The sequence below is a fragment of the Canis lupus genome, chromosome 15 (assembly GCF_003254725.2).
Source record: "Canis lupus dingo isolate Sandy chromosome 15, ASM325472v2, whole genome shotgun sequence".
Taxonomy (NCBI): domain Eukaryota; kingdom Metazoa; phylum Chordata; class Mammalia; order Carnivora; family Canidae; genus Canis; species Canis lupus.
Window position 1 is genome coordinate 33915121 of NC_064257.1, and position 22500 is coordinate 33937620.

A 22500-nucleotide genomic window follows, 5' to 3' on the forward strand; every position below is an offset into this window, starting at 1 on the left:
CTCAGAAATATTCAAGATTACTTTGATTTGGCTTAACGGCCATATGCTAAACACCACGGCCTGGCACTCCGCCAAGATTCCTAGACGTACCTGACCTTAAGGAGTTTGCCTTTAGGAGGGTTGGTCAGCTTCCTGGAATCTGAGCTACTATTTCATGTCTTCCCAGGGAGAAATGGAAGCTAGAGACAAGCAAGTGCTTCGCTCCCTTCGCCTGGAGCTGGGTGCAGAAGTACTGGTGGAGGGACTGGTTCTTCAATATCTTTACCAGGAAGGGGTCTTGACAGAAAACCACCTTCAAGAAATCAAAGCTCAAGCCACAGGCCTTCGGAAAACAATGCTGCTGCTGGATATCCTACCTTCTAGAGGTCCTAAAGCATTTGATGCATTCCTAGATTCCCTGCAGGAATTTCCCTGGGTTAGGGAGAAGCTGGAGAAGGCAAGGGAAGAAGCCATAACTGAGCTCCCTGCAGGTAGGCCTGAAAAGATCACTTCTGACCAGCTGCAGAATTGTGGAAACTATGTCCTTTGGATGTGAAGTTGGGGTTTTAGGTGAGCAGTGGGTAAGGAGTTTGGCGTGAAGGCACATGGTGTTGGAGGCTGAGGAGGAGGAGGTGGAATTAGGAATGGTAGAGCCGGGGATCCCTGGGTGGCTCAGTGATTTAGCGCCTGCCTTGGGCCCAGGGCGCGATCCTGGAGTCCCGGGATCAAGTCCCGCGTCGGCCTGCTTCTCCCTCTGCCGTTCTCTCTCTCTCTACGTCTATCATGAATAAATAAATAAAATATAAAAAAAAAAAAAAAAAAAGGAAGTGTAGAGCCATGATGCAGAGGGTGAGGAGGGAGGTCACAGAATACATTTAGAAATGCTTCCAGGGAAACTTGGCAAGTCACTTGGGAGGCATGTTCTCATCTGAGAGCCAGGTCATATCTCAGCTCTTGGCATCGGGAGCCATTTGGAAAGTACAGATGGGAAAGCAGGCATCAGGCTACCGATAACGGATTTGTGGGGTGCCAGAGCTGCCGGCTGGGAAAGGTCAGCTTCATGAAGGAGGAGACAGTCTCTAGGAAGGCATGCCTTGCACCTGTTCCCTAGGCCAAAGGGGATTATTTAGAGAGCTGGTTAAGTTTTTAAAGGTTATTGATTGAAAGTCATTCTTTTTAGTTTGGCTTTGTTCAGACACCCAGAGTATTTAATATTATAAGAATAGTAGTTTGGAGAGGGTCTGTTTTGATTTTAAAGAAAGTTGAAAGCAATGGAAAAGAGAAACAATCCTGATGCTACTGGCCTGACTTGTAGCAGGAAGAAGATATGATGTGAGACTGCTTTCCCTCTTAACACTTCCATGACTTACTGTTTTCCAAAGCTTGAGGAGCAGAGAACTGAATTGCCAAAAAAACCCAAACCAAACCAAAACAAAAACCCACCCCCAAAACAAAACAAAACAAAAAAACAACAAAAAAAAACCAACCCCCAAACCTCCAAAGTATAAATAACATAAATTAGTTTAAAAAGAAATAAGTAAAATAAAAAAATAAAAAATTGAAAGTTAACTTGCAAATTTTTAATAGTTAGGAAATAAACATTTTCCGGAGTTTTTGAAAGTAGTGATAGTTAGAACTCCTCCGGGACAGTGGTTCTCAGACTTTGTTGTTGCAGTTTTAAAAATACCAACATAGGGATCCCTGGGTGGCGCAGCGGTTTGGCGCCTGCCTTTGGCCCAGGGCGCGATCCTGGAGACCCGGGATCGAATCCCATGTCGGGCTCCCGGTGCATGGAGCCTGCTTCTCCCTCTGCCTGTGTCTCTGCCTCTCTCTCTCTCTCTGTGACTATCATAAATAAATAAAAATTAAAAAAAAAAAAAAAAATAAAAATACCAACATAACTGGTTAAAAAACAACTACCAGTAATAAAAGACCAATTTTATTATTTTTGCCCCATGGACCTCATATTTTGTTTTATTTTGAATGATTTTTCAGACTGCAGGTACTAACTAATCATGATGAATTCTTCTATTTTTATTAATGACATATGTCTGAATATCTGCTCTGCATGAGATAACCACTTAACTTAGGAGGGCTTGGTTAAACCCCAGTGGAAAAAACAAACATATTTTCATTTCCTAGCATGGCTGAATTTCAGGTAAATGTATGTGTTAGGCTTTTTGAAATACTGAAAATAGCTGTCCTTTCAGAGCCACAGGAATTCAAGTGTCCTTACAAAATTAAATACTCCAGGTATGTGAACAAATCCAAACGAAAGTATCTAAGACGTTTCTACCAGTTTACTGAAAACAGAATAAATATTGTGGAACTGGGGACATGTTAAGAGAAGTATTAGGGTATTCAGTGTCTTTTCCTGGTGTTTAACTTAGAGATGCCTCTTGGCACCAGATAGTTGGAAACAACAAAACAAGCGAACCGAAACCCCGTTACTACCAAAATATTTCATTTAATTTTACAATCATTTTGGGTGATGTAACCAGTTCTGTTCTATGTTGTTCATAAAGGTGTGACTCCATTTTCATTTCTTCAAGATTTATTTAGAGAACAAGAAGAAATTGTGATTTTTTTTTTTTTTTTTTTTTACCAAATGGTGAAAGTTATACAGAAGTTGAGGGAAAAATAATTTTTTTTTAGGTAAGCAGAATGAAACAGTATAACGTGAGAAAAAATTGAGTGTGTCTGTGTGAAAAATATTAATTTGTTCTGTGGAAGTGTTCAAATGGAACGATAGGTTGGCTACTGTACAAATTATGTACTCTTAATTGTTTTACTTTACATTTTGTCGAGTAACACAGCTATTGAAAAATGTTTGAAGAGAGAGTTGATTGACATGTATCAGCAATGATAATCACAAAATCTTACTTTTAAAATAACTTAATTATTGAGTATTTTATGTAAGATCATAAAATACAAGTAAGGTATGGTGAATAATGGTGTAGCAAACACCTGTCTCCCCATCACTCAAATTAAAAAAGAAATATTACCATTGCCTTTGAGAACCTTGGGTGTTCCTCCTCAGTCCGAGCTCAGCTTCAACACCCACTTACTGGTAAATCCTGAATTTGAAGTTTATCATTCCCTTCTTCATGTTGTAGTTTCCTCTCTCATAAAAATCACTTTTAAAATCCACATATGTTATGGAAAATCTGCAATACCTTAAATTTTAGCAAGGTATATAAAGATATAATTAAAAAATATATAATGTGTGGGGGAGAATAAGGGATGGAGGAAACGATTCATTTATTAATCTTTTTGGAAATGATATATTTTAAAGGAGTTAGTTAACAGCCTTCTCTTATTTGGGACCTTAAACTTTCAGTGTTTAAATTAATTAAGTGGATGGTGATATTTAAATTCTAAAATTCATTGGGACTTAATTAATTGAAAACCTAATTTTTTTTTTTTTTTTAAATCCTGGAAAGTGTATCAGAGTTGAGATGCCTTCAACTTAATGTTCCTGTAAAAAATGCAGATAGAACCAGAGGTCTATTTCTCAGGACCCTGTGCTTCTCCAGTTGTGAGAAAGTAGTTTTAATAAGCTTTTAAAAAGTCCATTTAAATTTTTGTAAAGGCAATTTTGAGTTTTGAGGAACTAAACTGTAGGAAAATGTGATGCTTATATATTATGTGTATATATTAACATTGTCTGATCTTTTACTCACTTTGATTGTCATTATTAATTAATTTGTATAGATTTGGTGGTCTCCTCCTGGGAGGCTTGAGAACAAATGGGCAGGAATGGCTTTCTCTTTGGCCAAGAGGCTGAAACTTCTCCAAGGATTAACTGATTTCATTTTCTTAAGAACCGTTCTTGTCTTGGGCTTCTCAGAGAATCCTGGTTTCCCTTTTGCTTAATTTCTGTGTTATGCTTGTAAATTTTGAGTTGTCCTCAAAAGGCCATATTTGGTGATTGATCCTAGTTAGTTGCTTCAAATTTATATTCTAGATGTAAATTTTAGGGAAGAATTTAGTTGTATCTTAATCCTCTCTGATCTCTTAAAGCCTATCCTCAGCATATCCCAAAACATAAAAAAACACTTTAAACCTTTGATTCTTTCTTAGTCTACCTAGCTGATGGGTCTTCCTATTTCTGTTTAAAAAAAATGTCTAAGATGTTAATGAATATTTGATTTTGTGTTTTTCTCACAGTATGAGGACCCATATTTTAGAGGAGAAATTCTGGCAATAAAATTATTTAATCCAGCTTGGCACCATGGAAGGGATACTTCATAGTGTGTCCCTTGCTGGCTAAGACTGCAGAGCAGACAGCAGATCAGCTGGCTGTCCTCTCTGGGCTCCTGTCTGGTCTTTTAGGAGATGAGAACAGTGCTGAGTGTGGGTGTAGGCAGCCTGTGCCTGCCTGCCTGGCTTTCTACTGCTCATGGCCCTGTCTGCTGACTTGCTCTCTCTAGGGCCTGAGCTAATCTGGGTCTGGAAAGGAGGTTGGTGGCAGCCCCAGTCTTACCAGCTGGTGGGACTTAGCCTAAGGCATGGTGGGAGTGACTCCTGGGCCCCAGGACTCCCAGCCCTGTTTGGGGGACTGGGGTTCTGTTATGTTTCTCACTTACCAGCCAGCCTGGCAATGTTTCCTTTAACTCCAGTCTTACATTAGGTTTAGGAGGTTTTTGTATCCCCCTCCTGCCCCCCCCGCCCAGGCTAGATTCTGGCTTTACATCCCCCTAGCCACTGGGAAGGATGAAGGACAGATGTCTTGGAACACAGCTCAGTGCCTCATATGTTAGCATCAGATGCCTCAACTCTTTAGCCTCCTGAGGCTATTTGCTTTGGCTTTGCCTGTTGAGTGGGTCCTCACTGTGGACCCAATGCCCTGGCTCTAGCTGCCCTCACTGGTGCAGGATGCAGGGCTGGTCTGTATTCCCTCTATCCAAGGGCTCCAGGCTCAGCCTATCCCTTTTGGAGCTGGCCTTGTATGACTGTGCGGAGGTGCATCACCTACTCACTCAAGATCTACTCTGGTACTCAGATGTATATTTGGATGCGTCTGAAGTTACTGAAGCAATAATGGCAAAAATCTCAGGGATTGTAATAGGTTTACTGGAGAGATTTCTAGCCGAGGATTCTCCAGTCATACCATGAATTGGCCCTATTCTGCATACAGTAGATTCGGTGTTGATCTCAGCTTATCTAGCTTATGGTCTGCTCAGGCACTTGCACTGTGGCTGAGTGGATTTCACTTTGTGGCATCCTGTATCCTCAAGAGGCTATGGTGGGTCAGCATCCATGGTAAGACCAGACCCTTTCCTGCGGTGAGGGCCAAGGCCACAGAGAGCCCCAGCAGAACTATCGTGTAGTGCCTGAGGGCCAACTAGATAGATAGCAGGCTATCTATATGACTTGGTAATAAAGATCAACCGAGGGGATTCATTCATTCATTGAAGAAATGTTGAATATTGACATTACGTGCTAGGGTATTTTGGGAAACAAAGCCCTGCCCTTCTAGAGCTCACTGATGTACTATAGTCTGATGGAGATAGACAGGAAGCAAGCGAGTGACTTACAGTGCTACGAAGAAAAAGCAGTAGTGGTGAGGAAGGGCTCCGCATGTTGTGCAGGGCAGTCAGAGAAAGCCTCTCTGCTGTGAGGATGTGGAGCAGAGACCCGAATTCTGCAACAGAGTGGGTACTTGGAGGAAGAACGTTTCTGATAGAGGGGACTGCAGATGCACAGGAGCTCCAGTAGGAGCTCTCCGTGATAGTTTGGCTGGAGCCCAGGTGCTGTGGCTAATAACCATCCTCACGGAGAGATGACTCACACTGCACGCAGCAAAGGCCCGTTTGTTGCTGTGCTTCACAAAATGTGAGATGTGTGCACAGCCATGATCTTGGGTGGTTCTCAAAATGATTTTAGATGAAATGTGACTGTGGAAGTGAATCACATGGTAGGAGTCATTTCCGTTTTCTTTCTGTTTCAATCCTGATGACATCCAGGTGAAAGTCTCCGTTTGCCATAGCATCTCTCTTGACACTTGCCAGTTTTTCTTTTTAACAGAGAGAAAAAGTTCCTTATGCCTAAAGCTTTCTGCAGACAACAGTATTTAGCTGGAATTGAGTTGTGTTGCCTTCTTTCCCTTGTATTAATCTAATGGTTTCCTTCCATTTATGGCAAGTGAAACTGTTTTCTATTTATGAAGTTACTTTTTGAAAATATGTTGCTTTTATTTAAGTAAAAATGAGTCACATAAAGAAAAATACTATGAAAATAATGGTAAGAAGATGTGGCAAAAATTGTCAAGATGCTTTTCATGCATTTTCTCATTTGAAAAGACAGGAGTTGGGGCAGGAGCAATCCCCTGGTTGCATAGTTGGGGAAGGAAGTCTCCAGCTCTAGTTCAGATAGAAAATGGTGCCAAATTAAAGGTACTTCATTGTTTTACTCATTCAGATTATGCATAGTGGCTGGGAATTGGTTAAATTTATTAGTAGAGTGCCAGAATGACTTAACTTTATGTTTTCTAAATTATAAATATGTTCATTTGCTAATATACCAGAGTTAGCAAGATGGAGACATATTCCAGTATTCCAGAATTTTAGCCATGAGGGATTCACAGATCATCTAATTTTTCTCCGAGAAAGCTAAGGCCTATGGAGATTTAGTCAAGTTGCCCATGATTACATAACTAGTTAATGTAATTTATTGCTGAACTAGAATCCAGGCCTCCTAGCTCTTGATTTAGGATTTTTTCTGCTATGCAATCTTGGCTTCCCACTGGGTTTAAAATGGAATCGTATTATGCTGTAGTGTTAATAATTGAAATGAGCTTTTAGAACATTGTACTAATGCTTTTTTTGTTTTAAGAGGAAAATTTTCAAGGGCTTTTAGAGGTATACTGAGATAAGATTTTGCTAAAATATTTTATTTTTATTAATGCTAATTTTAATCTTTTAAGAGGAAATTTTGATAGTTCAGTACTGCATTTTATCAGAAGATTCCACTCCTCCCCCCTTCTACAAGGCTGACATAAAGGAAGAGCAGAATACTTTTATCGAGTACTTATGGGACTGATGAAATAATGCATCTGTTGGCAGCTAATTGTAGTTCTTTCTAGGAATAGCAAATCATGTGACAGGCCTCTCCCCAGCAGGGATGCCTCCATTTCACTTTAAAAAATAGATTTAAAAAAAGAAAAAAATGGATTTAATATTCTTTTCTCTTAGAAATTCTCACTGTGACTTTTTTCTCCCTCCTGTGGTTGTATGGGCCACTTAGCTCCATCAATCACCCTATTGACTCTTGTGGTTGATTTTGCTTAGTGTTTCTCAACCCTGGCTTTAAAAAAACTGCTGATCCCTAAACTTTGACCCAGGCCAATTCATGCCAAAATCTGTGGAGGTGTGTGATCCAGTGATATTAAGACACATGCAGACATGAACAAACACACGTACACATATGTATGTGTACCCGTGTGTGGGTGCAAACACAGGCCCATGCAGCAACAGCTCATGAAGTTATTTTAAGGTGCAGCCAGGGTTGAGAACTGTTAAATCTGACCAGCTGGTTAGGCACATGGCTTTTTTGTCACTTGTTGCTCCCCAAGTATGAGCTTCCCAAAGTTGTGTACTTGATTGAAGAGTTGTTCTTGTTTTTTTGGTGAGGTGAATTGGAAAGGTGTGGGAATGGAGCTACAGAAGGATATGTAGTCTTGTTTTGATTCTGTGATCACAAGTGTTTTTAATTCTTTGAATTTCTTTTTTTTTTTTTACATTTTTTAAAATTTAAATTCAATTTGCCAACATGTAGTGTAACACCCAGTGCTCATCCCATCAAGTGCCCTCTTTATTGCCGTCCCCCAAGTCTTTGAATTTCTTGAACGTATTGCTCAAGAATGTTTCAGAATCTCAGACCCCACAGAGATGTGATTCTACTACCAACGCTAAAATCCACTAGAGCTCTGTGGGGATACATGGGCTTGATGTACACAGAACAACATTGACTGTGGTGTTTTGAATTAGCAGATAAATTTGGATTTGGGGGAATTATTTTCATTGCATATTCACATTGTTAGGTAATTACAAACCATCTGGAATACTTTGTGCTTTATAGATCAAGCTGTCCAAATGGAGACAGAACCTGCCAGTGGAGAATGAGTTGGATGCTGCCCTCAGATACAGAGTGAGCTAAGATGGCTTGAGGATGGATGAAAGGAGAAGAGAGACAAAGTTGGGAATGGCTTAGCCAATAAAATAACTATCATAATATTTATTGGTGGCTTTACTTTGTGCCAGGTGCTGCTCTAGGTCCTTAATTCACTTAATCCTGGCAATAACTTGGTGAGGCAGGTGGTATCATTACTGCTGCTGCACAGATGAGAAATCAGATGTTCCGATCACTTGTTCAAGGTCATACAACCTAGTAGAGACAAATTTGGAATCCAGGTACTTCAAAGCCTGCTAATCATAGCCTATGAAAACATTTTCAAGATGTGCTTTTCTTTCTGCTACTCCTCACAACCCGTGGCTGCTCCAGAACCCATCATTTACCAGCCCCTGGTAGTCTTCCCTCTCCTATTCCAGTCACTCCCAGACATACAGCCCAAGAGGCTTTAATGTCTTTCTCTTTCTTGCCTGTTGTCAGAAGACTAAATTCTGGTTGGCATCTCTCTCTCCCCCATCTCTTTTTTTTATTCTTTTTTGGAGGGCAAGGTCTAATAGGAGACCATATGGGGTCAAGGAACAGAGCTCCTGGGTTGCTGCTATCCCAACTTGCTACCTTGAGAGTAGAAGAAAACTAAATCTTCTTGGCTGTGATTAGGAGATAGTGTGTTGGCTCTCCTGGTACCAGAATCAGGTTCCACTTTGGCAGCTCTTAAATTTTGCTGTCGAAAGTCAAAAGCCATCAGTTTTAATAACCAGCTCTTCTGGTGGCACAACTTCAGAGTTTAACCATACACTTAGCAAGGTGGCTTTCTCTTTACGGGTGTAGTTCAAACTTGTAGGCTGTTGTTGGAGCTAGCTGCAGGAATGTTTGCCTTTGCTTAATTTTAATAGGCAGCTGTGTTTATACTTGTTCCTCAGTTTGAACAGTGAGGAGTAGATGTATATGATTCTTTGGAGGACTTTTTCCCCAGAGGAAAAAAAGGGTACATTGTGCTTTTCCAAACAGTAAATTTTAATTGAGAAGGAAATGTGACCTCTAAAAGAAGTTTAGTCCTAGGCTTTATTTTTGTTAATGTTATAAAAGAAATCTTAACTCCTTGTAAGAAGTGCCAAGTTGACAATTCCTGGAAATGTTCATGTTCTATTTATGCTCAGCACCATAGCAGAGAGGGTGGTGACGCTGCTACCAAAATAATACTGCTGAGATGTAGTAAGTAGGTAAAGGAGAGCTTTGTGGTTTCATAACCTAAATATAAGACTTTTAAAGCATCTCTCAGTTCCACCATTTGTGTATAAGGTGTATGGGTGCCGAGTGGTAATGACCGCATTGTTATGGCATCTGCTGGGACCTGCCCTGTTGGAAGAACTGTAGAAGGGTAGAGCTGGAAGGGACCTCAGAGACCCCCACTGTACAGGTGAGGAAACTCAAGGATGTAAGTAAGTCTAATAGCATGTATGTGGGCTCTTTAGTTCAAGCAATAGACCTCTTGCTAACATAGGCAAAAATGGGAATTTCTCTTAACATATACTGGGCTGTTCACAACCTTGAAGGAATTGCTAAAATGTCAGGGCTCAGTAAGCCAGGAATGAGGCAACTCTGGGGATCTCTGGCCATTGGTGACCATCTCCAGCTGAGTTCCTTCACTGAACCTTCTCTCAAGATTCAGGGTCTGATGGCCTAGGTTGAGTCATGAGCCCTTCCTTTAGGACACCAGAGTTACCTGGAGTGGGGAAGGGACAGATCTAAAAGGAAGAGGTGAAAGCCAATTAAGAGATGTCCACTATACCATAGCACTCCCCTTGTTTTTATATTGAACAAGTAAGTTCCACACTTGTGAGCCTGGAAAAACAAACAAACAAACAAAAAAACAATAGCCCTTTTAGAAGGAGAATATTTCACATTTTAGTACAGCAAGGCCCAGGTTGAAGGCCAGAGGCGGTAGGAAAAATAGAGGAGAGCAGTTTTTATAGCAGAATAGGTCTTCTGAAACCTTTCCAAAATGAGAAGATATTGGAGGAAAAAACAGATTGAGAATGTTGAAGTCAAGAGGTAGAGTTTGGATTGGGTTCAAGCCTCAAGGCTTTACATACATACATAAACTCACTTTATCCTCATAGACCTTTGAGGTCAGTACTATTACTATCATTTGCATTTTATACATGAAGATATTAGATGAATTGCCCAAGGTCACATAACTTGAGAGTAGAAGAGCTGAGATTTGAACATTGACAGTCTGGTCCTCTAGCCTATGCTTAATTGCTAGGCTCTTCCGTCCCTAAAACCGGTTCTTGGTTCTTAAAGAACAGCTTCTTTACCTTTTACCTTTCTTCCCTTGGGTCCCTCACATGTAGCCAGTATTTTCATTGTGTTTTTAAAAATAGTTTACCAAATGGGAGGTTAACCAAAATACCAAAGAAGATAAAAAATATTTTCTAAGAAATGTGATTAGACAAAATAAAGATTCTGAATGAGGTTGACATGGCAGTTTTTGTTTGTGGAGTCATTTTTTCTCTTCCCTTTCAGTTTCTTTTTATTCTGAATCAGCCCTTTGATGGTGTTATGGACAATTGTCCTTTATCGGGTTGGGCCTCTCGTATTTGAGCTCTTTTATTCTTTTGTGTGCCAGTCAGAATCCATTTAGGAGACAAAACCCACCCAGTAATGTGAACAAAGAAAATTTCATATAAAGAATTATTAACTAGTGAAAGGTTAATTATGGTTAACTGCTGAAGGGGTGAAGAGGTCTCTAAGGAATACAGGAATAGCAGATGGAAGAAGCTACTTTCTCTAGGGCTGAAGGAGTGTCCAGATTGATTTGCAAGAGGCTCTTCCCCATCCTCAAGACTGAGTTTCAGTCCTCTTTGAAGATGATGTGACTGCCACATGAATATGTGGCTTGCTGGCGGCCAGTGAACTTGCCCGAGGGTACCTGCTCGAGCTGGTGTATAAGAGCAGCCCACTGGGTTGAGAATTTTGGTAGAGTACATGGGTGAACCTGAGCTGATCCTTAGAAGTCTACTGAGTGGCAGGGAACTTCCATGGAGAGGAAGCACCTTTGAGTTTCCCAAATGCCACTGGCAGTATACTTTACAAAGGATAAAGCATCCCAAGCCTAGTGAAAAGCCCCTTCCTCTGGTGTAGCCTTTCAGTGACCCTCCAGTGCCCTCTTTTGATGAAAACCAACACTGCACCATCTGGCAAAGGAGAAATGTTCGGATCCCAGGGTCCGAACCTGGGGTCACAAAGCAGGGCAAAGAGGGTGAATTTAGAGCTCAGAATTTATGCATTGCTACTTGGTGCACCTCATCTGTAAAATGATGATAGTACATAATTCCCAGAGTAGTTCTGAGAACCTGATTTATCCATTCATTTATTTAGCCAACATTTATTGAGCGTGTACCATTGCTGGCTGTCCTGCTAAAGCTGTGAGATTATGGTTGTCATTGTCTATGTTTGTTTGTTTGTTTGTCTCTGAAAATAGCCTGTGATCATCTCTAAGGCAAAGACTGTTTCTACTTCTGTGCCTGCAGAACCTAGCTAGCATAGTGCTAGATACTCATTAGTCCTCACATGCTTATTGAATGAATGGAAACCAGGACTATGAAGGTGAACGTAAAGATGGAATCATACCATCAAGGAGTTTAAATTATAGTTGGGGAAAGGTAGAGGCAAACAAAATATAATGTGGTATTCTAGCTATCTTTTGTGGCTTACAGTAACAGTCATTTATTTTTACATGAATGTGCAGTTTGGGCAGGGCTCAGAAGAGGGCACCTCATTTCTGCTCCACCTGGTGTCAGGTGGGGTGGCTTAACTGGGGGTGGAGGAGCCATTTCCCAGATGTGTCACTCATATTTCTGGTAAATTTTTGGTTCCTCTCCACGTAGGCCTTTCTGCAGGTGCCTGGGGGTTCCTTACAGTATGGTGGTTGAGTTTCAAGATGCAGGAAGTAGAAGGTGCGGGTTTCTTAAGGCCTGGGCCCAGACACTGACATAGCATTAACTTCGCACTATATTCTTTGGTTAAGCTGTCCCAGAGCCCAGATTCAAGGACATCACAGAAACCTCACATTTTCTTGTGAAGTATGTCAATCATATAGGGGCCTTATAGCACTTATCAGATGTAGTGACTTAAAGTATATATATTTGTTATCATAAATGGAAACTTAGCTGCTATACATGAAAATGACTTATAAATTAATAACAAATGTTCTTACCATTTTAACAAAACATATGTTTTAAAAAGTGAAGATAGCTCTTTTTTTTCTCCCAAATATAAATGCAAGACATATGTATTGTTTGAAAAGGAAAGACTCTAGAAAGATACCAAGAAAATGGAAGTCACCCATACATAATCTTATTGCCCAGAGATAACCATAGTTTATAACAAATAAGTAGTGAAATGCAGTATTTGGGTTTTTACTCTAGGACATTTAGAAGCTCTCTCTTTCCTGAACTCCAGTCATTTCCAGAAAGTTATTATTTACTTGATACCAACACTTAAATCTGGAATTTCTCACATGATGCCAAATAAAGAATAAAATTCAGAAGGCTGTATGTGTGTGTGAAAAAAAATACATGTATACACACACACACTTTTCTTTAGAGAGTAAAACTTTCTGAATCAACTTGAAGTAGTCTTTTCAAATTACTAAGGCTAGCCACTGGTTGTCTCATTTCAGTTAGCAGGAGGTGGGGGCGGGGTGCACTGGACTTAAATGACCTTCTCCAATTACTCTTTAAGAACTATGAGGAATATTTTTCATTCTGTTTAAAGTATTTTTCTGTTTATCTTTCTATTAGTATTCTATTTCAAAGTGTTTCACTAGGATATTATATAACCTGATTTCTTTCCTAAGTCTCCTGCTTGTATGCTTTTAAATATTAGGTTTCTAAATCTTTAGTTTTTCCGGAGCCGTTCTACTATAGGTGATGAAGCCTTTGCCTGTGGCATTTTAAGATCTTTTTATATACCCTCAAGTTGATGAGATTTGTAAATATGTGAGTGTTCTGGATAGTAGATTAGATGTTTTCCCTCTTGCACTTGGAAAGACATTCTTCATAACTTTTTTCACTAAATTGTGGAGTATATTTCAAAGAAACTGTTAAAACCTTTGGTGGAATAATCATATCTCATACCTCTCCTTATGAACCAGAATAAGCACTCAGGTTTGATTTCTTCTGAGGCCCCATTGGTTGCATTGTCTTCCCTCTGTGGGCATCTCGTCCCTCTACTTATTACCAGAGTAAGCACAGTGTAGGAGGGACTGTATAAATCAGAGGAAAGAGTGGATATGAGAAGTTCTGAAAGTTTTTTTCCTGCATTATTTTAGCAGGCGTTTCTCAACTTTCTACTGTTTGCTGTGAGTTAGGTATGGAAATTAATAAAGTATAATCTTGGCCCTCAGGTTGTTCCAAATAAATGAGATGATACATGCAAAGTGCTTAGGACAGAGCCTGGCATCTATTAAACGTTCAGTGAATGTGAGTTGTTGTCATTATTATCGTTAGAGGTAACTGAAGAGTTGTGACAGAAAGGTATGTGCAGGGACAGGGCGGCTCCACCTAGCCTGTGGTAAGATGGAACTGGGGAGGGCTGTAGAGAAGGCACATGCCTTATGTTGAGTGAAGAAGGGAGTTCATTAGGAAGACAGAGGGGAAGGGCATTCTAGGCAGAGGTAACAAAGCCTAGGGGACCAGGGGAGGGGGCAACATCAAAAATGAAAGAGAGTAGCCCCCCATGCCCGATGCTGCCAAGACGGCAAGTGGCAAACCGAAAAATGCCACTGGACTTAACCAAAGGTAAAGGTCACTGGTCCTGTTTTTCCTCCTGTCCCTCATCCCCTATTTCTCAGCTTCTTATTCTGCTTGCCTCTTCAGTGTTTGTCTTCTCTGGAGTTGTTTTCACTGGCGCTGTTCTTCTAGGACAGAGTCCCATCTGCATGCCTGGTCTGATGACCACCTCAGTGAGAGCTGCTTCTAGATCGCTCTCTCATGCCCAGAGATAGCTGCCCTTCAGGCTTTTACCTTAACTCAACAGGGCCAGAAGAAAATTTCTGATTGTTCACAGCAAACATCCTTTTCCTCAATGATATTTATTTTCTCCAGTTCAAAAATATATTCCTATTCAAATAACCAGAAGAAAGCGGTGTTTTTTTGTTTGGTTTAGTTTTTTTTTTTTTTTTTTTTTCTTTGAAAGCACTTACCTCACATATCATCACATCACATCTTTCTTGAAGCTTTGTGTACCCCTTTCATGGCTGGCTGAGAAACCCCCTTTCTGTGTTTCCAGAGCACCAGGGGAATATTTCTCTTATGGCATATCCATACCACGTTAGAGTTTTGTCCTCAAGTAGACTATGAGTTCATTGAAGGCAAGAACATAGCTTTCCATCCTTATAGACTCAGAACCTAGCAATTGCCAAACATCTACTGGCCAATAAATACTGGTTGAGTGTATGAATCCGTGGTGGCCTTATTTGCTCCCCACCACCTTTCTCTTAGTGTCCAAGCACCATAACTGTTCATAGTAGTCTGCTTGGATTGTTGTAATAAAAAATCCAGAATATCCATCCAGACCAGGTGACTTAAACAACCGAAATGTATTTTCTCATAGTCCCAGAGGCTGGAAGTCTGACATCAAGGTGTCAACAGGTTTGGTTTCTTCTGAGGCCCCATTGGTTGCAGATGGTGGCCCTCCTGCTGCCTCTTCACCTGTCTTCCCTCTGTGGGCATGCATTACTGGTGTCTCTCCATGTGTCCTAACAGCCTCCTCTTAGAAGGATACCAGTTATATTGGATTAGGGGCAGCCTAATGGCTTCATTTTAACTTACTAAACTCCAAATATAGTTGCATACCTAGGTATTAGGGATTAGGGCTTCCAGATAGGACTTTTGGAGGCACAGTTCAGTCATACATTATTATGATAGTTTCTTTTTTAACTTTGTCAGCTTTCCTGGATAGTAAGCAGAACTCTTTGGTTCTTGATCCTCTAAGAAAGTGATTCTTTGGCATTTCTTAGGGGTTGCTATTTAATGTTTGCTGGGTGCCAGCCTTTGGCCATTCATTTCACCAAACTTAAAACAGAGTTTGTTCTGGTTTCTGTGCAATGCAGTTTTTAACCTGTCTGGTCATCAGACCATTTTATCAGCATTATCATTAACTGTTGTAATAACGACATCTCATATGGGAGGTGTTCTTTACCTCCTCACTGGTGAAAATTCTGCTTGTGGAGGTACATGTAAGGTATAGGAGTGGGTACAGCAGTCAGAACCCTTGAAGTCCATCTCTGTCCAGGGCCTAATCTTTTGAAAGATGAGGGAAATTCTAAGACTGAAGATTTGAGGTCTTCACGATTGGCCCCTTTGAATTGATATTTTTAGGAATGCTGCATAAAAATAAAACAAAATGAAAATCATCCTCTCCAAAAGGCACATACCCCAACAGACTTGTAACGACAGATTTGCTCTTACCTGCTAACAGAATAATTTTATATATACAGTAGACTGGGTTCTTAAATTCTAGGGTCCTCCATTAATCTGCATTTTTATGATGTTCAGCTTTCTTATAGTTTAGTCTATAGCCCCTCCGCTGGGCTACTCGCTAGCTGACTTCCCTTTTGCCCCTTCATTTCCCACAGATGACCTAGAAACTTGGCTTCCTGCTTCTTTTTTCATCCCTCTCCCTTACCTCTCAAGCTTTCACTGCCTTTGCTTGGGTTTCTCTTCCCTCCATCTACAGGCCCCTGATTTCTCATGGGTATCCCTTCTTCCTCCTCTGTTCATCTTCTGTTACTTTCCCCTTTCCTTCCTCCACAATTTTCTCCTTTTAGAAGCAAGTTGAAGTTTCTAAGCTAATTTTGACTTTTCTCTGCCACCTTGCCTTTGGTATAAAGCAAGGATTGGCAAACTGTGGTCAAGTCCCTGTGGTCCATAGTGGGTCTACTATCCGTTTTTATGTGGCCTGTGAGCTAAGAATTTACCTTTTTATTTATTTATTTTTTATTTTTTATTTTTTTTAAAGATTTTTTATTTATTCATTCATGAGACACACACACACACAGAGAGAGAGAGAGAGAGATGAGAGGCAGACACACAGGCAGAGGGAGAAGCAGGCTCCATGCAGGGAGCCTGACTTGGGACTCGGCCCCGGGACTCTAGGATCACGCCCTGGGCCAAAGGCAGGGGCTACCGCTGAGCCACCCAGGGATCCCCAGAATTTACCTTTTTAAAGGGTTGGGACAAAAACAAGGCCAAAGAAGACTATTTCATGACATGTGAAAATTATATAAATGAGATTCGAATTTTCTTTCTTTCTTTTTTTTTTTTTTAAGATTTTATTTATTCATGAAAGGCAGAGAGAGAGAGAGAGAGAGAGAGAGAGAGGGAGAGACACAGGCAGAGGGAGAAGCAGGCTCCATGCTAGGAGCCTGATGCAGGACTTGATCCTGGGACTCCAGGATCACGCCCTGGGCCAAAGGCAGGTGCCAAACCGCTGAGCCACCCAGGGATGCCCCAAGATTCGAATTTTCTTGTCTATAAGTAAAGTTTTATTGGAACACAGCCATGCTTATTTGTTTCTGTGTTGTCTGTGTCTGCTCTCACACTATACCAGCAGAGTTCAATAGTTGCAGTAGAGACTATGGCTCACAAAGTCTGAAAAATATTTATAATCTGGGCCCCACACTTCGGATAAAGAGTTAGAAAGGCTGGAGAACAGCTTTCCATGACAGGAATCAGCTTTGTTTACCTTTCTTTTCTTGGTACTTACCAGAGTGCTGGCTTAAAGCTAATGGTTAGTTCTAAAATTGTTTTGAGAGTCAAAAGCGGTGAGGCCTTTTCTTCAGGGCAAACTTTTCCTGTGAAAGTATGTTATTATCTCTGCCATTTCTTTTGAATTAAATTTTGCCACAAGAGATTTGTCATCCTAGGGCCATTCAACCTTTTCTTTCATTTCTAAAGTTGTCCATAAGGGAAAAAGAATTATGTCCAACCAAACAGATAAAACTCCTTTGTACTTTGCACATTCACACGAGGATTTAATATCAGCTTATCCCATATACTTACTCATGGTTTAGTCTCAAAACATTTAAATATTGGGGTGATGAGATAATGTTAGCATTTAAGTACTAACCACAAAAAGAGTTAAGCAAGGTTTGCCAAAGTCATGAGCATTGGCTTTTGTTCTCATCCATTAGGTATTTTGTGTATTTTGTATAACCCCCTATCTTGTCTTTTTTTTCACCTCCATTAAAGGAAATCATTTACCATTGAAACTCAAACCTCCTGACAGGTAATGCCAAGTAAGGGTAAGAAATTTCTTCCCATTCCTGAGATAGCCATTTTGCTATTCAGAAATGTGGCTGTATGAGGTTTCTCAATCTGAGGCATTTGTTTTTTTTTTTTTTTTTTTTTGAGGCATTTGTTAACAATACATTTTGAGTGTTCACAGAGTGCTATGAGCTGTGAAAGGCATCAAAGTGATTACATCAGAAATAGAAAGTAAAGCCCTTGTCCTTCAAGGAGTTAGTAGTCTTTATGGCAAGAGAGGGGTGACATGCCTGTGGATTTTTGAACATTTAACAGAGGCCTGCAGAGAAATACCAGTGAATGGAGCGTTACCAGAGCATGCAGCATGAAGGAATGATCTCAGTGGGGAGGAGGGGAAAAGTAGGGAATGATTGTAGGGTGACTCTGTGTTGTAGGGAAGGTAGTCATGATTACTAGGAAAGAAGCCAGTCCATACAAAGTAGATGCTGAGTACTTCTTCCTAGATACCTTCCCAGGATGCTTTGCTGGAACATTAAACCCATCATGTTGCAAGTGGAAGGACTTTTTGCCCAATAAATCCAGCTTGTCCTGCCTTTAGTAATGTGTCATCAGTGTCATTTTGTTTTCTGAATTATGTACCTGCCCTTTACAATGTAGGTCCTTAAATGGGTTCTGTGAGGGGAAGGACAGTAAATTGTTTGGCTCAAATGGAGAATTGATGTGTTTAGAAAAGGAGAGAGTGAGAGAGGTAAGAGAGATGAACTGATGGATGATCTATGTCTAGGCATTGGTTTGGGCTCGAAAAGGTAGGGGAGCAAGCCTTAAATGTGAGGAAACTGGCCTAGGGAGAGAGAGCATCACTCCCATCTGCTATCTTCTGGGGGTGACTTCAGCTGCCCCATACTTTCCAGATTTCTCCAGATTTTAGCTGAGTTAGAGACTTTCATTCTGCTTCTCATTTTAACTTAAAGTTGTCTTCAGGTTGGTGCTGTTAGGCTCAATAGTGATAGACTTTGGGGGGAAACTGAGAATCCCATGTCCAGGTGGTATGTGACTATGACTCTGCATGGCATGATGCTCAACCCTGCAGTTTCTCTTGTGAGAGGGAAATAGCTCAACTGCTCTGTGAAGCTCTGTGCTCTTTCAGGGTCTTCTTGCCTCAGGGCTCCTGAGAGCCTTGTTCACACTGTGCCACCACCCCTAATCTGTTATCTTCATGTCTTTTGTCCTTCCACTACTCCCTACAAAACAAACAAGCGAACAGAAGCCCTGTAACTCTTTCCATGCAAAAGCAGTGCACTTTATAGGTGCTGTGGTGAGCCTGTGGATGGGGACATGGCTGTTGGTTGTTTGGCATTGCCAATAGTTCTTGAGGGAGTGGTGGCTCTGGATAAATGAGATAAAATGAGAAGCTCCATTCTGATTCATTTCACAAATGGTTTAAATTATTTGTTATTTTGTTCAATTCACTTGGGAAATGAAAACACATAAAATAGATATTTTAATTGTTTTTAGAACAGTGTTTCACACCTACTATAGATTCCCAGAACCAGCCAAATGCAGATTCTGGCTCCAAGGTTGCTGATTACATGCTGTGTTCTCAAGGACAGAAGTGAACACATCCACGGATGCTTACCACCTTCAAAAGGGGCAAAAAAGCAATTTCTCTTTACAAAGTAAAAGACCCAAACAAAACAAAAACAAAAAAACAGGTGCCATAAAGAAAACAGGTACCAATCAGGTATTCCTTTTTTTTTTTCCCCTTTCTTAAATTCCTTTTAATTTAGAGATTTGAGTAAAAATTGTCATATACTCAAAAAAAAAATGAGGAATCAGTTGATCTAGGCTCAGATATTGGCTGTTTCTCACTGGTTCTGTGTCCTTGGACAAGATATTTTTTTAAATAAATTTTTACTTTGAAGTAATTTAAGACAAGAAGTTGCAGAAGTAGTACAGAGAGTTCTCAGGTACCTTTCACTCAGCCGCCCCCCATATAACCATAATAATACATTGTCAACCAGCACACTCACATTGATACTATTAACTTGAAAATGACCTTACTGGGATAGTTTTAACATGTTTTTATTTTTTTTTATTTTTTTAAAATTTTTATTTATTTGTGATAGTCACAGAGAGAGAGAGAGAATGAGGCAGAGACACAGGCAGAGGGAGAAGCAGGCTCCATGCACCGGGAGCCCGATGTGGGATTCGATCCCGGGTCTCCAGGATCGCGCCCTGGGCCAAAGGCAGGCGCCAAACCGCTGTGCCACCCAGGGATCCCTTAACATGTTTTTAAAGTGTGTGTGTGTTCTATGAAATTCTATCACATGTAGGTTCATGTATGCTTTTGATTTTTAATGCACACAGAATTATTTTGAGTTGTGTGAATAATTAGGTAATATTCTTTTTTTTTTTTTAAGGTTTATTTATTTATTTATTCATGAGAGACAGAGAGGGAGAGAGAGAGAGAGACAGAGACAGAGACACAGGCAGAGGGAGAAGCAGGCTCCGTGCAGGAAGCCTGATGTGGGACTTGATCCTGGATTTCCAGGATCAGGCCCTGGGGTGAAGGCGATGCTAAACCACTGAGCCACCAGGGCTGCCCCTCAAGGTAATATTCTTGATTAAAAGACTTCTGGATTAGGACGTAGAAGGTCAGTTTCTAATTCCAGTTGTCCCAATTGGAGAGGAAATGGGGGCACCAACCCATGGCTCCAGCTGAAAACCTAGGAATCTGGCTTGCTTTTAGTCTTTTGCCATATCAACCCTTGTCTCCAACATCTGACCCATTAGCTAACCTTCTAAAATATTCCTTAGATCTGTCTACTTATTTCCTTCCCTTACCAGGAGTATTGCAGTGGCACCCACATGCACTCCCTATACAGCCCACTGTCCACACAGCAGTGAGAACCATCTTTTAAAAACACAGTATTCAAAAAAATAAAAAAATAAAAATAAAAAAATAGTATTCCTCTTCGTAAACCCTTCTCCTGTGGCTTCCTGTTGCACTGAGATGAAGTCCGTGCATAAGGCCCTTGTGATTGCAAACTCCTGCTGCTGTAGTCACATGGACTCTGGTACAGTTTTCTGTCCTCACCGGTGTGCTTCAGCTGTGCCAGCCTTCTGCTGGCCAGGCTCCTTCCTGCTAAGCCCTTTGTTCAGCTCTTCCCTTGTCTCATGTGCCCAGCTCCTGGCTTTGTTGTAATAATTAGATCCTTCTGGTAATTTAGGTAACAGGCCTCTTCAGCAAGGCCCACCCGGTCAGTCCAAATTAGACCCCTCCCAAGTCCCTTTTCATCATGTTCATGTCCTTTCTGTTTTCTCTCCTCCATAGCTGTTCACAACTATCTGAATTTGTCCCCTGTGCTTGATTGGATCTCTTTTTTACTTGACCAGTCCGTTAGCCATCCTTAGACTGTGAGCTCACTGAGAAGTGAGAGTGGCCGTACTGGCTGCTCCACCCTGTGTGCCTGGTACCTGCCTCATGGGAGGCATCAGTAATTATTTTTTTGAGTAGCTGCATCAATGGGTGCAGTGATGCTGGTAATCACAGAGGTTCTTGAAACAAAAAATTACTTGATCAAATGAAATAATTCGATGTTTAAAATCATTAAATTTTTTCCATATTTGGGACTCTGAGGAAAACATGATTAAATTCCTATATGCTGTAGATCCCCTTTTATGTACCTGAGTATTAACAACAGGCCTTTTACTGAGCCAGGGCCATTTGAGGTGGGAAAGGTAGGTCCTCAGTACCCTGCTGACAGGCTGCTGTCTGTCTGAATATGTCAGGCCAAGTTAGTTATTTGAAGAAGTAAATTTGAAGTATATTCATTTCCCCCATCAGTGGTACTTTGGCTGAAGAAGACCACAGACCAGATTTTAACTTTCTTGGTAATACAGAAGGTGCAAAAAACTTAGTATCATGTGGCTTGACATTTAGCCAAACTTATTTTCATTATTAAACCAAACACATTCCTTTTCTTTCACATGTAATTAAGGGCTCCCAAGGCTGGAAGACACGGAGCTGCTAATGTTCTCACTGAAGTGAAAAGAGCATGTTTTATGGCCTCTGCTACATTTCTTAAATTCCTGTTTAACTTTCATTTTATTGATAACCAAAATGGCACCGTGTTTACTTTAGATGGCATTACCAGCTACTTGTGCCTTTTAAGCAGTTTCAGAAATGTCATGCTGTGTAGGAATATAGATGCATGTGTTTTTAGGCATGTGCGATGCTGACTTAATGATTTACTGCTGCTGAAGGAGTGGTTTGTGTGTGAAGAAAATCATTGGTCTTACATTAAGTATTTCTATCCAAGGTTAATACATTTTCTCTAATTAAAATCTGGAAGTTCTCTTTTGAAAAATGCGTGTACCCATATAGCTTCTAGTGATGTGAATGTTGACCTTTGGTTCCTTTTGTTATGATTTTACTGTTCTTGTTAATAATTATTCTTTAAGCAATTACATGTTTATAAATCTGGAAGGTGATATTTTCTGTTAAAAAAGCATTTTGCCTTTTTCACATTTCACATCTAGCTTGTAGGGTGTTTTTTTAGAACTTATTTTCTTTTGTTGATTTTAAAAAATGGCATGCCAGTGGTGATTATGAATTCGTATTATGAAAAATGTGAGTGGTGGAATATGATTAGACATACAACAGGGTAGTGGTTTATGTGAGAAATTGATACTCTAGAGCATTTACTACCAAAATTTGTTCTCTTTGTGTTACCCCTTCTCCCTGTCCTTGGGATCACCTATGGTTCTGTATTTTTTTTTTGAAGAGCCAAACTTGCTTGAAGAAGATAGTGGGGGAGAAGTAGGAGTGGGAGCGTATAAAATGAGCAGGCTGTTTTCCCAGAAGCCTCTCACTTCTAGAGTCTGAAATGACTACTGTAGGGGAAGAGTGATACTCATACTGATGGGGGTGAAAATACCTGCCCATTTTGAGGAGCTTTTGTTTTCATAATATAACTTCTCTGCACAAACAAAAGGATGTTCTAAAGGAGAAGGACCGTTTGCATTGAGTGTTTTCCATTCTGGTAGTGTCTGAGAATAATTTTCAGAGATTCCTAATTTTGCATGTAATCATTGCTTAGCAGTTGGATCTTTT

At 40.5% G+C, this 22500-nt stretch overlaps 1 protein-coding gene across 1 annotated transcript in view; it reads left to right on the forward strand.

Moving 5' to 3' along the window:
• CRADD (CASP2 and RIPK1 domain containing adaptor with death domain) overlaps nt 1–22500 on the forward strand; it is a 177049-nt gene that overhangs the window by 5299 nt on the left and 149250 nt on the right. The window contains 1 exon segment of the mRNA XM_025439530.3: nt 167–470. Coding sequence (XP_025295315.1) covers nt 167–470 — 304 coding nt within the window.